General features: G+C 39.6%; 1 protein-coding gene across 3 annotated transcripts in view; it reads right to left on the bottom strand.

Moving 5' to 3' along the window:
* EPB41L4A (erythrocyte membrane protein band 4.1 like 4A) overlaps positions 1–14468 on the bottom strand; it is a 134070-nt gene that overhangs the window by 54082 nt on the left and 65520 nt on the right. For all 3 annotated transcript variants that reach the window (XM_056324506.1, XM_056324507.1, XM_056324508.1), the window contains exons 6-9: positions 12193–12313; positions 6190–6277; positions 3957–4045; positions 3501–3564 (exon numbers count right to left, since the gene is read on the bottom strand). In XM_056324506.1, coding sequence (XP_056180481.1) covers positions 3501–3564; positions 3957–4045; positions 6190–6277; positions 12193–12313 — 362 coding nt within the window. The remainder of the gene's footprint in view (positions 1–3500; positions 3565–3956; positions 4046–6189; positions 6278–12192; positions 12314–14468) is intronic.

Raw genomic sequence — 14468 nt, 5'->3', positions numbered from 1 at the left:
CATTTGCATTCCCAGCCTACAATCTATCAAAACAAAATAGGGAAAAACAGGCTATATGTCCTTAGTTGAGAAAGAAATCTAGGAAGCAGGCCATGTTCCTCACACAGGGAAAGCAGAAGAGCGTGCTGTGCACCGCTGCAATTACCCACATCCACATAGTGCATCCATTGTGACGAGGCTCTGCTTTTTCGCATCTGGGCATGGGGGGTGGGAGGGCTTTGGCAGCCACCTGTACTGCTGGATCACTTCCAGCAAGGTTGCTCAACACACATCTATGCTACCAGGAATTGTGCATGGGCATCAGATGGATCTCTTGGTTTTCTTAAAGGAAACTGCATGCAAATACACTTTTCTCATCTTCAGAAATTCTTTGTAATTGTCATGTTCAGGGAATCCTCCCGTGCAGTCCTTGCAAGGGAAGGGTTCCTAATTTCATGCCAATACTTAAGAGGTTTCACAGAAAGCCTGACATGCTTCTAGCTCAGAATTCACAGAATGGCTCACTCCGGGGACAATGAAATACTGATTCAATAATTAACACCACTGAAAAAGAGTTTCTGTAAACTGGTCCAGGTCCCTAGTCTCACATGTCAGTATAAGTCATTGACGGCCAGATATTAAGGACAGTATTTTGTTTATGAAGCGGCAATAGCAACAGCCTTAGGGAGAAAACACATAGTACCAAAAAGCAGTGAAAGATAAAACTAAAATACCGATGCTCATGCTTGCATGCAATAGCAACATGTATGCAGGAAAAGTATAAAGAAGTTAAGTATACAGGAAATGTTCTCATGTAAGAGATATGAAGAAGTACAGGAGATTACACCACAAAACAGGATAGGTGAAGCACCTTACTTTATTACAAGACAATAAGCATAAATATCTTCTGCTCTTTAAATCGTCAAGTTTATGACAAGTGAAACTGTGTGAACAGCAAACTCAGCAGCCGTAAGTATGGCTGACACAGGCATCCCATAATGTATGGGGTAGCTTAAGGACATGGACCTATACATTTAGGCTGCCATGCCTACCATCTGTCAAGGAGATCACAATGTCCACTTCCACCCTTTTTTTAGTGGGAAGTACACATTCAAATTCTTTGGTAAGTTTGAAAAAATCTCAAGACAAATTCATTTAAAGAAAGGACAAAGAAGTTACCACAAATAACCCCGTGCAGAAGAGCAACGCTTCATCAATACTAGAAGTGCCAACAGCTTCCTCTTGATGAGCAGTGGTACCCATGAAAGGTACCCATCAGTGTGAATAAAGGTGTGGAAACACAAACTGAAATCCAGTCTGCACAGAGTTTTCACTACAATATGGAAAACACGATTCACACAAAGCATTCCATATACGCATAAATAATCTGCTTTTCTTATTACATGGTGTTAACTCCTTCACTATATGCCATAAAGTTTCATCTAAGCCATGGGAAAGTCTCCATTATTTTTTCTCTTCCTGAATCTTTTCTGGTGTCCTCTCCAACCAAGTGGAGGCATGTAACATGCTCCAGACTTGGTATACCACATCCGAAACAACGAAATATTAACGTCCTGGGCTGTAAAGTGCTATCCCAGGGAGCAGGATGAAGTAAAAATGGCATGTTTAGTCTCCTATTATATACTACAACTCATGTCCCAAATGAAAGGGCAAAGTGATAGCCTTTATTCCAAAAAACATAGGAATAAAATAAATCTGTGAATTAAGTTTTTGAGGAGTATTGGAAGATACAATTGTATAAATACACTAATGAGCTTTCCCTCCTCTGGGTGCAGAACAGCATAAATTGTTACGACAGCTTTAATCCAGAGACTAAGGCTACTGTTTACTTATTCCAATACATAATTTTGTTCAAAGCAACACCACTAGAACCTTTAAAAAAAAGGGAGAGGAAGATTTTTCTGGGCCATTTTGGCCTTTCCTGATCTTGTTAGGATATGGAGCACTGTAGAAACACTTCAAATGAGTATTAGTTGCAAAGGAGTTTTTAATGACGGTACACACCCTTGTACTTAATGTTCTCTTGAACAATTTCCTGAAAGTACCTGTCAAGACTTGAAATTACCAAGCACTGTCAAAGTGTTTGCTTTATGATCACAATAGTAAGTGTTCACCGGCCATCAACATTCACAGTCTCAACTAAAGCATGTTTTCCAAAGCTTCCAGGTTTTCTGCTCAGCATGTTAAACCTTTGCAATTCTACATGGTTCAGACAGAAAAAACATGTATGTGGTATTCAAACAGAAACTACAGCATCACTTCACTGCAATTCACTCTTAAGTCAAACTCAGACTTGTTTATACATGAACAGGCATTCACCCTTCACATGAAACACTGAGAATCCCAACCTTCCCCCAGCCTTTAAACAACTCTGCGATTTCGACAAACACACTACCAGAAATAAACTTCCCATAGATCAACACACCAAATGGATACAAACCACTTGGGAGTAACAGAAGCAAAACTTGCCAGTACACCTGCAGAGGCACAAGAAACGCCCTCCACAACAGATGCAAGACAACCAGCCAAGGGTACATTTACATTTCCCAGAATATACCAAATGTGCCAAGTGGCCTCATGGAAAAATCATGGATGAGACTAACAACCACTACATAAATGAATGAAGACACACAGATAACCAGTAAAAAGGAACACTGCCAGCAGGCTAATCCTTCTTCAAAACTATAAACTTCCTGATATCCCAGAGACACCTAGAAAGTATTTTCAAAAGTCAGCAAACCAAACTTACAACTCAACCAGCTACCACAAATCACAGACTGGCCGCAACTGTTTGTTTTACTGCACTTCACAATTTCCCCTGCATAATTTCCTCCTCCTCCCCCTGCCCCACATGCTTCATAGGTGATAATTATTTTTCTCTTTTTTTCCACTGACTCTTATCTTAAAAACTCTTCTCTTGCTATCAACCTGTGATCCTTGCTTCCCTGGAAGCAACACTGTTTTCTTTCAAATGGTCTAACAGCACAATTAAGTTAAAAACTGACAAAAGGGTTCTGAGCTATATTATGTGGCTGCTTCTGTTTCCAAGCTACAAAACTACCCATGCCTAATAGCTCTGCGAGTTTTCCTTTATCCATATTTTAATATTAGCTTTCCCTGTAGATTTAGCCTAGTTTAAAAGCACTATGCAACACCATAAACAAGGCACTGCAGAAGCAGTCTACTCTAATTCACAGAGCACAACATAAAATGGTAGTGTTGTCACAAAATTCCTACTTCAGTTCTGTCCCCTTGCCTACAAAAAAGGGACAGAAAATCTTTCTTCCTCTAACAAAACTGCAAGCACCATCAGGAACATACTGCACGTGGGGACAGGTAATGTTCTTGTAGTAACTATCAACAAAGTTAATTTCAGTTTGATGGTTTCCTGCAGTAAATTCAATGAAATAAACTAGATTTTGATGGACACAACAAAATTTCCCACTTCATCAGACTTGAGATTACTTTTTTTTTTCTCTCATGCTTAAATAAAAACTTACATCTTTTCCCAGGACTCTAAGTTCAAACTGTGTTTCCTTGAAGTGAACTTTTGTAATTCTAGGCCTGTAATATCAGAAAAAAAGACAGAACCTCAGGAGCCTTTAATTTCACGCATAATAAAACGTAATGTTATATATTTACATGCAAAGACAAAAAGGAATTTACAAGTAGATATTTTTTTTTAGGTATGCACCAGATATCAACAGAAAATTAGCAGTATTTAAACATTTCAGCATAAGTATGGTAGAGATGAACTATTTTTTTAAATACTTGGATTTTCAAAGAATTAAAAATCTGTATAATCCAGACAAAGATTGAGAATTCCAAGTATAATTTTTTAAATCAATACAATTAACCTTTCAAATGGATATCACAAATCATACATTTCCATTACATACATACATAACAACATTGTTATTGTTCTAGCACAGACAGCACATTTAAATTATACATACCAGAAATATTTTCCTACTTGTTTCTTATTCTTGTAGACAACAACTCCTATGGGTGTTAATCCTAAAAAATATTCAGATTTGTTTTCACCCTAGAAAATAAAAACCTATGTCATTCACACAGTTGCAAGCTGTATCACTGTAGCACTGAGGTCCAGTGAGGAAGTCAGCCTGATGACTGACTTGAACATACTGTTTCACTCTGTGCAAATGGGCAAACCGTACTTGATCTACTGACAAAATCTCCTATATAAGAACTTGTAGGCATAGAGGCAAAGAGGCAAGAAAGAATGGCAGTGAGGGAAAGAACGGAAGATTCCACATGCCATGGTGGAAAACAAAAATAGTTGTTGGGGTGTTTTTTTTTAAGGAATTCCTGTTGGCTATTTGGGAAATGGCCAAAATTCAGAAACTAAACTCCTTAGTCAGGCATGAATGCAACAGACATCCTAACTTCCAGATGAAGGTAAATAGTGATTTTTTGACCTATTCTACTATAATATAACCTCACAGCTGCCTTCTCCCTCCTAAAATAGTATCACCTGCATTCTGCTACGAAGTGAAGTAGCCCCTGCTGAGAGATTCAGAGCATTTTTTTGTTCAGAATGGGTAACAACTTGCAAGGAACAGGTGTCTCCATCATCTCCATAGGAAACTATCCCTGAGGTCGGTATCCAAATCACAAACTGTTGGAAAAGAACAGGGTGAAAACCCTGGTGCCAAGTGGCAGAAGGCCCCCGCCTCCCCAGCTTACAGCCAGGAACCAAGATCAGATGCACTGTACATTTGAAAGAGTGCAAACCTTAGTGCACCAGGTTAAAAGAAAGCCAGCTGCAAAAGGTCATTCATCTGCCTACTTGGGGCAACAAGGAAGAGCCCTGCGAGCTCCAAACCAGTGGACCACAAACCACAAAAAATATCAGCTGTGAGACAGACTGGCTGTAGAAAGTGTCCTTCTGCCTGACTACCGATATGAGAAAGCTCAGGCACATCTGGTGAGCTCTGCCTGTGCTCCTGACTGAACTAACTGCTAAAGTTAACTTTATTTTTAGTATGACCGAGGAAGGAAAAGAACTATACCTTTTCATGTGTGCAGCTATACTCTCAAGTAAGAGCTTCTGTTGCTCTTGTAATATAAGTAGAAATGATGATATTCATGGGTTAGACTTGGGCATATTAAAACTCACCCCTCACTATCTAGGCAGGGTTCTCATTGCACAGCAAAAGCAAGCTACAAGAAAAAAAAAATTTCCAAGCTCTACTAATTTAACATGGTTTTGTTGGTTCATGTTGAATCTTGTTCCAGTAACTCCCCCAACTTTCTAAGGGTGGGAGGGGCACAGAGCATGGGATATGAATACAATTAAGCCACAGGGTGCATTAAAAAATACTTCATATTGTAGGCTACAAAATTTTCAGCAGGAAATACATACTTAATCTTCTGGTAGTATCTTGATTTCTTTATCTTCTTTCAAGTAATTTTACAAAGTACTAACATCTAACTCGGTGAACTATCTACGTTACAACTCCCCATTTGAACTCCTGATTTTCTTTTATTCAAAAAAACCTGCCACAAGCGTAATTATTCAAACAAGACAGAATTATGTTTCCACCAGGAGCACATAGCCTCCAGGTGCTAACTTGGATGCAATCCCAATAAACATGCTGTTTCACAAATGAAGTGGAGGGTTTTGCTGAGGCAATACAGACAACTTTCAACACTGCAGGATACAGGAGATGAAAAGCTGGTAACGTACTCTAGATCTTTAGCAAAACCTTCACAACGAATATTAAAAAAAGCCAAGCACGCTGCTGCTACCCCGCTCTAGTTTTTGCAAGGGTATTGAAAAGGTTTCAGGATACACTTGCTGTTATTTACACAAGAATAATGTCCCAATTCTTGTGTCAAAGACAAAGGTTATAACCGTCTCTCATTTCTTCTGCCACTTGCACTAATTACTTCATATTTATCTGAATTGTTTTTTCCAGAGTATAACCGCTTGTCTTTTATAGGTGTAATACAATCACAGCCTTTCATCTGAAAATCATTAGGCTTCTGTATGTATGAATGACTGAATTCCCTCAGTCTGTAAATACTTATTCCTTTGCATTTCTAAAGTACAGTGTTCCTTTCAGGTTATTCTGTGGCAACTAAACTATATAAATACTCTCCTCACATTAGCACAAGAAATATTTTTTATTGTTACCAATTTTAGAATATTAAAACAACACTTACATAAACAGGATGGAGATCCACTCCATACATTTCCAGGGATTTGGCCACCCCTAAGTAGTTCACTTCTGCCTCAGCAGGAACTTGACCCCTGTCAACAAAATTCTGTGTAAGTACTTTGCACTTCCAGTCAACATATCAAAATAGATCATATTAATAAATACAGTTTGCTGGACAGGTATGCAACCCTTCCTACTATTTGTTTAGACTGTCACTACCCTTTCAACACTGCAATTCTGCTCGCTTCAAGTAAGACTGCACAGTAGACACAAGCTTGTACCTAAACTCTTTGATGTAAGATGCTACCACAGATACATGTTATCGTACATACAATGTATGCCTACTATAGTGGCTCATCTTTTCTCTGCTGTCACAAACACACTTCAGACGTTCAATTTTTAGGCTTGAACATGCAAAATAACTTCTTTTCCCCCATAACTACATGATTATTAATAAAGCAGGAATGGAAGGATTGACTGGGGTACTATTTCCCCATAGCAGTGCTGAAGATACAAAGGATTTCTGAAAGCTGGGTTCATGACTTCAGACAAAATTTTTCATTCTTCATAAAACCTTGGCTACAATGAGTCACACCAACTGGCAATAACCAAGTCTACTACTATGAAAACAAAGTTTGGAGTCTGTTTCATGAGATTATCAGTTTCAAAGATCCAGCTTGCCTTCCTAGCTGCAAATATCAATTTTTCAATTAATAACTACCATCAGCTGTATACTGGTAGGAAACAATAGGGAAAACCGGTGGAGGAAAAAGCCCATGGCTACTAAGGCCATATTTGACATCACTGATGAAGGATTTATTTTCAAAAAGAACAAAATGACTACATAAATTCAAAGCCTTCACCAGACTTACCCTCAGAATTTAATTTGTTCTTCCCTAAATAACTGCCTTTTATATAAGAGCAAGACACTGTTGCAAGCCTGAAAACAATTGAAGCTGCATTTTCATCTTCATTCCTTTTTAGAACTTCTGTGAAAGCTACTGGACTGTTGTTGGGAAAGTAGAGCACATCTTGTGAAAATATCACCTCAAAAAGATGCATCTCCCGTTTCACCCTGTGATTGTTCTCTTAGGGAAATAACATCACTTCATTTGTTACCTTCCACATTCGAGGTGTGGAGCAGAGTTCAACATTTTGACTCAAGACCTGGAAAACTCCTGCAACATGCACGTTACTACTTCTTGTCTCATCACTCTCCCCAACCTAGCAGCTACTTTCCAGGTTTTCCCAACTTTACGTTATGCCTGACAAAGTAAAAATCACATCCAACACGAAAGAAGTGAAACAGCAATACTAGCATGAATACAATAGCATAGGTGTTTAAAATGCGTTCTTTGTGTCTGGGAGATGGGCTGAAGCAGCATACACACAGCAGCACTGACACTATTTCAGGTATTAGCACTTCTGGAACAGCAGCAGACCTGAAGCTTGTAAAGACAAACCCCTTTCTTCAAGAGGTAGATTTCCCAGTAGAACTGTGACTCATCTCTGTATCCAGAATATGCCAAACACTGGCTATTCAGCATGTCAGCGTCGCCACATCTGACATACCTTTTATTCACTTTGCTATAAAACTTTCCTCCACAGCTTGATTTTGTAAAAATCTTATTGCTAGCTCTCTGAAACATAAGCAAAATGTTCACTGGAGCACTATCAGCCCTGAGCAAAGTGGATTACCCCATTACTGAATTAGTGCTAAAATCCAATACCAATTTAAATATTCTTGTTAGTGTTTCCTTATTGGCCACACACAAAAATGCTGATGTGCTAATCCCACTATTCTCACCCATCTCTGAAAGTACCAAACAAGTCAAATAATGTAAATATTTTTACAATAATACATAATTTATAATAAAGTGTACTTGGAAAAATATTAAGGAAATTAAAGATGTGAGCTGGAGCTTCTGTAGGAAACAGATGGAAGCCAGAGGAAGAAGTCTTCCCAAATGCAAATGGAGAAGACAGAGCATGAAGGGGAGAGGGGAATGTCAGGGACTGAAACAATTCCCACCATTACCAAGGGTAGGTGTTTCATTTTTATCATGTATGAAAACACAAACTCTCCTCAGCATCACACAACCTGACAATACATCCCAAAACTGAAACAGTCTCTGCAGTTGGTCATGTCAGAGCAGACAGTATAACAGCCGTGCAGCTGACGTGCACTGCTCAGGTGCACAAAGTACACCTGAGTGCCACTGACAGCCCTAAACAATACCGAAAGCTACTTTCAAAGCTAACTATCAGGGGCATCTCATGCCCCACTGACAGCATGTAATATCAATGCAAAATACAAGAACAGCTGACTTGCAAATTATTGATTAGTCCCAAATCTGCTGCAGTCTGGAACAGGCAATGTCAGAGGGCCAAAATACAAGCTCTACATTTGCACTGAGGGATCATATCCCTCCTCCAGCACGAGTGTCTGCTTCTTCATGTGCAAGCCCTGAAGCCACTGCTTGCTCCTCCAGATGGGCATGACAGTGTAAGGCCACCTCACCCTGCTATCCGACCTTGGGATCTCCATGCTGGTTTATAGATGGGACAACAACTGCAGCAGGCAGGCTGCAGAGACTCGATGCAGTCAGAAACTCCTGCCACCTCTGACTTCCCTCACCTTACCTGATTTAGAAACTTGCTCAAAGACCTGCAACTGAATGAATCCCTGAACAACTATTGTGCCGTGTAAAAGACTGCGAGATAACCTGCAACCAAAAATGGTTTGTTTGGCCGTAACTAGCACAGGCAAAGTACAAGCATTGCCACAGCCATCTTGCAAATAAACCCCTGCACTTCCATGCTGAGCTCCAGAAAGGATAAAGAAATTTTTCCCAACTGTATCACAAACCCATCCCTAAAATGTCTCTGGTATGTGAGATGATTGGGGATGTGCCCTTAGCCATTCGAACCTCTTAACTAAAGAGACCACTGTCACACGTGCAGACGTCAGTGCTGGCAGTGCTGATGATGACAGCCAGGCTGAACTAGCAATCGGTATACCTTAGTTTCACTCTCTTTTTTGATGCTACTAAATTGCTGACACCTAGTGCAGCCAAGCAGCGAAAGAGTATCACAGCTCTAGATCAATAAGCATATAAGAACACTAGAGACAGTGTTAAAGACAGTTATCACTCCTCTTCACAACCATTGCTCCCCCAGCTTCTGAATTTCATCTGCGGGGTCACAAACTTTTTGAGGCAAATGGGCCTTGATCTGATTTACTACTCTAATGACTACAGAAACCTGAGAGAGAGGAATGAAGGTGGCTTAGTATCAGTACCTTGGTACATAGCAATTCACCTCAAGTTTCATTTCTCAAACACAGCCTCTGTGATGCTGAACCAAACAACCTCTCTGTGACTCAGTTTCCAATCTCTGGAACTGAAAAAACAGTACTTCTTTACTTCACAAAAGGCCCCTTAGCAAGGCTCTCCACAGTGCATCAGTTACTATAAGGCAGCCAGGAAACCACACAGAAATAATTATTGAACAACAGACTCTCTCCCCTGAAAGAGAGTGCTCAGGTCAATGTGGCAACTGGGACAGACTCCAACTACAGCAGAACTTGTCAAAGAGATCAGCTGTGTCTCTGAGTTAATACTTATTCTCATTAAACAAGACACAAATAACACTAACATGCAAAACTACAGGGAAGATATTACTTAACCTTTATCCAGGCTGTGGCTTCATAACAGCAAGAGAATCAAAAAGTCTAGATCTACATACAAGATGGCTAGCTCTGATTATCTCTACATTACTTTGACAAAGGGTATGATGAACATACTCATAAAATGATTCTTACTGCTTTCATCTTAATAAATGGTTATATCACAATTGCACCTAACTTGGATTTGTTAGAACAAGTTTCTTTACACTTACCAGGAACATGAACTTGGAGATAAGCAAGTAAATGTTTATTTTGGCTTCATGTATGGTTGAACTTCTGGCATATGTTTTACAAAACTAATTTCACGTTTTGCATTTTTGAAGGCACTGTGGTCTAACATTTGGAACAGCAGGTTGGGAAGCCAAATCTCACTGATTTGCAGTGCTTTCACACAGTGACTTGTGGTTCAGCCTCTGTTACTCATACACCAAGAGTACTTCTGCCTAAAACTAATCTCACTGAAACTGTTTCTTGTGCAGAAGGCCATTTCTAACAATGAGTGAGCGGGACAAAAAGTGGCTCTGAATTGCTGGGGATTTTTAAATATTTTTTGTATGCCTAGAGACAACATAGAGTTAAAGCTCCCCTTTAAGAAGACTGCTTACACAGCTGCTGCAAATGCATCTAGTATTTAAGCTATATTCTCACAGGATCACCTTCTGGCTCTTTACTGGAAAGTATGTTATTTGCTCCAACTTCACTAAGAGATTGCTGTGTTTTTCCTCTCTGTGTTGCTGCTGTTGTTCCTCTCTTGAGCACTGACAGAACTGATGGGACCAGAGGTTACTAGTTCTGATCTTGCTTTGCTTGTCTGTTGGGCACTCCAGTTCATCTCCTGGTTGTCTTTACTGCAGTTTTGCTTTCCACTCCCTTGACAAGTAATCAAAGGTAGGCACTGCACGCACAAATTGCAGTCTGAAAGAAAACCAGGGGTCCACCACCTTGGGATCCACCATCAGGCAGAGATTATCCAGAATCTCAACGATAGTACAACTTGTATGTTCTGTGTCTAAGGTGACTATTATTCCAGTAACTGAAAGCTGGAGATTTTAATTTTCGCAGTCTCTGTTATAAAAATGAATCTGTCAACTTCAACTTCTACAAAGGGTAAGCTGTGATTGCATTAATCTCCCAGGTCTGTTGACATACATGTTTCACTTCTCTACAGATCTTGTTTGCCCTGTCTGCAGTGCACCTCATATTCTCCTCCTGCAATCTCTTCAACACTTGCCTCTGCCAAGTACCATAACCCTACCTTGTTCCTACCTTCTCAGCTCCTTCTCATACATAAGAAAGGTTTTCGGGCACAGCTTCAACACCTGTGAATTTCTGTAGTGTCTTGTTCAGTTTAAACCAAAATTATTTTGAGGGCCACCACATATGCTGTGTTCCCACTGCTTTAAGGCCACACACAAATGTTTTCGAATTTCTTTGGTTTTTGTCCAGAAACCAACACTCTGAGTGCCCCGTGTTAGTCCGTGCTGCCTGATGCCTCTGTTTCTAGGTGCTGCTTTTTTTTCTTACAAATCATGTTCTTCCTTACAGTGGAATCCTTTATATTGACCACTGCAAATACATTTAATGTAAGATATGTTGGTTAATAAAATGAAAGGACTTTATGCTTCTAAAAGCAAACTGCCTCTTTAGTTCATGTCGATGTTGCAAGTGAGATTATCACTTAAACCACGGGCATACAAACTGCTTTCCTGGTACTTCCTGCACTGTGAGCTGCTCCCACAAGGATTCATGCAGGTTGCTACAAGCACTCCTTCATTACCCCAGCTAAGGATCTGGCAAGAAAATAGAAGCTTCATTGTACCGAGCACTGTACGCTATTAGATTAAAGGTGGTTTTGTCCTAATAGTCTATTTGAATACACAGGGCAGTACGAAGGAAAGAAATGGTTTTATCCCTATTTTACAGACAGTGACTGAGGCATGGGCATAATAAGCAATTTTTCCAAAATTATGCAGGAAACCTGTCCTGGAACAGGGAACTGAACTCACAGATTTTGATTTCATTATTTTTAACTACAAAACTAAGAGGAAACAGGAGCAGTGTTAAAACTGTTGGTTCTGAAACACCAATACCAAGGTCTGACAGGCATCGTATTTCCAGTTTTTGTCCTACTGAGTTCCTGGAAGAACAACTCCAATTATGTAAAATGGTTTCTGCTTCTGAATGACATAACTCAATTCCCTGTGCTCTTTCCTTGAGCCTAGAGACCTCCACTCTGCACCACAAGCTGCTCCCTTCCCTACCTACCAAGCGTCTCTGATGATGTTACCTGCCAAGTTCCCAACAGTACTGAGTTCTTACATCAGAGTTTTGTGTATCCGCTCTATGGCATCTTCCAGCTCTTCCTTCTGGTCTGGTACAAAGCGGTACTCCGAGACATAACCTGCAGTGTGCTTGTATGGGTCATAGTCCCCCAGCTCAGCTAAAGGACACAAGAAGAAAAGAAAGGTCATCTATTTTCAGTGCTTTATGTTAACCAAAAAACATGTAATATAATCCACCCATTAGTGCCAAGCCACCTCTTTCCAACTCTCAATTTATCATGCAGTAAGTTAAAAAACTCAGACAGTACAGAACTGTTCATATTAGTACACATAACATCAAGAAAAAAATGTCTTCAGTCACTTTAAAAGATAAATGGAAGGTTCAAAGAGCAAGAGGTTTTGACAGGAAATCTACCACTTCCACAGAACTAGATACAGTTTTGTCCAAGCCAGTAAAGCTGAAACTTGATGGCATGTATTATTTGGCAGCGTATGTAAAACAAGTATAGAAGAAAAGTCTAGCTTTTGGAATATCTATGCCTTTGTGATAAGCTGTAATATTACAGACAGAACTGATTCATATTGTTGGGACTCCTAACATAAACATCAGTGTGGGAATGCAAATACAGACAAATATCCTGAGATACCTAGAGGTGTGCCCTTCTAGGGGTGTCATTTCTTGTGAGCCAACACTAGACTTAATTTTTGAATAAAATAACAACATGTTTCCTGAACATTAACTTCATTAATTTAATATTTCAAAATCAAAATAATTTTAAAAGATATTTTCTTAAAGAATGTACTGAATAGGTGATACAATTTTCTTTGAAACAACCTTGAATTTGCATACATTAGTCACACCAGTTTGCAAGTTGCAATGCGATTATAAACTAAACACGCACATGTGTCAGAACACACTTCTACTGATCTTACCTATAATTGCATCTATCTGCGAGGCCCTGCAAAAGTTATTATTTCAGTTTTTTAATAACCCTGAGTAAAATCTGCATAGACTGGGCTTCTCTGAGAAAAGCTTCAGAGAAGGTTCCTGTCGAATGCCCTAAGCCAAAAAGGTTCCTAAGCCAAAAAATCACCAAAAGCAAGCTTCAAGAGTCAAGAAGAAAAAGATTCACCTATCAACTCACGTTTCTTTCCAGAATTTAATGATGTTTCTAGAACAAAACAGTGATCTGCTCGGTAGAGATGTTGAGAAGTTTCTTTAGAAAACCTCCATAAAAACAATGTGGCTCTTGCCCATAGCAGGAATAAGAACAGGACTACAGCAACTCCAGCATTCCCAATAGGAAAATTGGTATATTCTGCAAACTGTGCCATGGGTACTGATTTTTCCACCATCACCACTATAACAGTCCATAGTCTTTGACCACAAAAGAAGGAATATGATTCAAGCGCTAAGGACAGGATCTGCCTGGAGACCAAAGGTGACACCCAGGCACAACCTGAACGGTGACCGCAAGGCCAGTGGCTGCAGCAGGACATGGGTAGAGGACTCTGGAGAGCACGTGGCCATATCTCCTCCTCCAGATCTCAGCAGCTGCTAGCTCCACTGGGAAAGACACCACTAATATCACTACAGAAGCAGAGCTGCTCAGCTACTACTGAATTTGCACAAACACACTTCATTTCATTTCAGTTGGGAAAAGAAAAAAGCACGGTCAGGCACATCACCCTTGGAAAGCCTGCTGACCTCAGTGCTGATGCTTTGGGTTCATATTTTCAGTATCTGACACAGACATTGCTCAGGTGTCTTTATATACCTTGAACAACTACAGGGCCTAAATAAAAGGACAAAACCTTTATACAGTCAATGGCAATGCATGCTTGCTGGTGCCAGGGCTAGCTTTAACCCACTGTATGCAACCTTTGCCATGCTTTAACTCTCTACTCTCACATCAGCTATCCCATTGTTTTCCTGAGTATCTGAGAATAGAATCACAGAAGCAGGATTTTATACCAAAACCACAGCTCCCCATACTCTAACTACCTTACAAAATTACTGAAGGACAAGAATTAATTCTTTTTACTAATTTCTCATAATATTAAGATATTACCATTATTATATATTTTCTTGCTTCATACTTGCAGTATTTTTTCAGGGAAGGCATGTATGAAGTGAAATGTACACTGCAAACAGTTTTTCATGTCACATTTCTTAGATGGCAAAATGAAGTATAAAATAACTGCACAAAAATAAAAACTGCTCAAATTTAGTTTTCAGAAACACATACAACACAGTGAAATTCTGTATAATGCCTACTCCCATTTAATACGCAAGTTATTCTGCCTTGTTAT

This window comes from Falco biarmicus, chromosome Z (genome assembly GCF_023638135.1).
Source record: "Falco biarmicus isolate bFalBia1 chromosome Z, bFalBia1.pri, whole genome shotgun sequence".
NCBI classification, from domain to species: domain Eukaryota; kingdom Metazoa; phylum Chordata; class Aves; order Falconiformes; family Falconidae; genus Falco; species Falco biarmicus.
The sequence above is the reverse complement of the archived record's forward strand: the minus strand, read 5'-3'. Positions and strand labels throughout refer to the sequence as shown.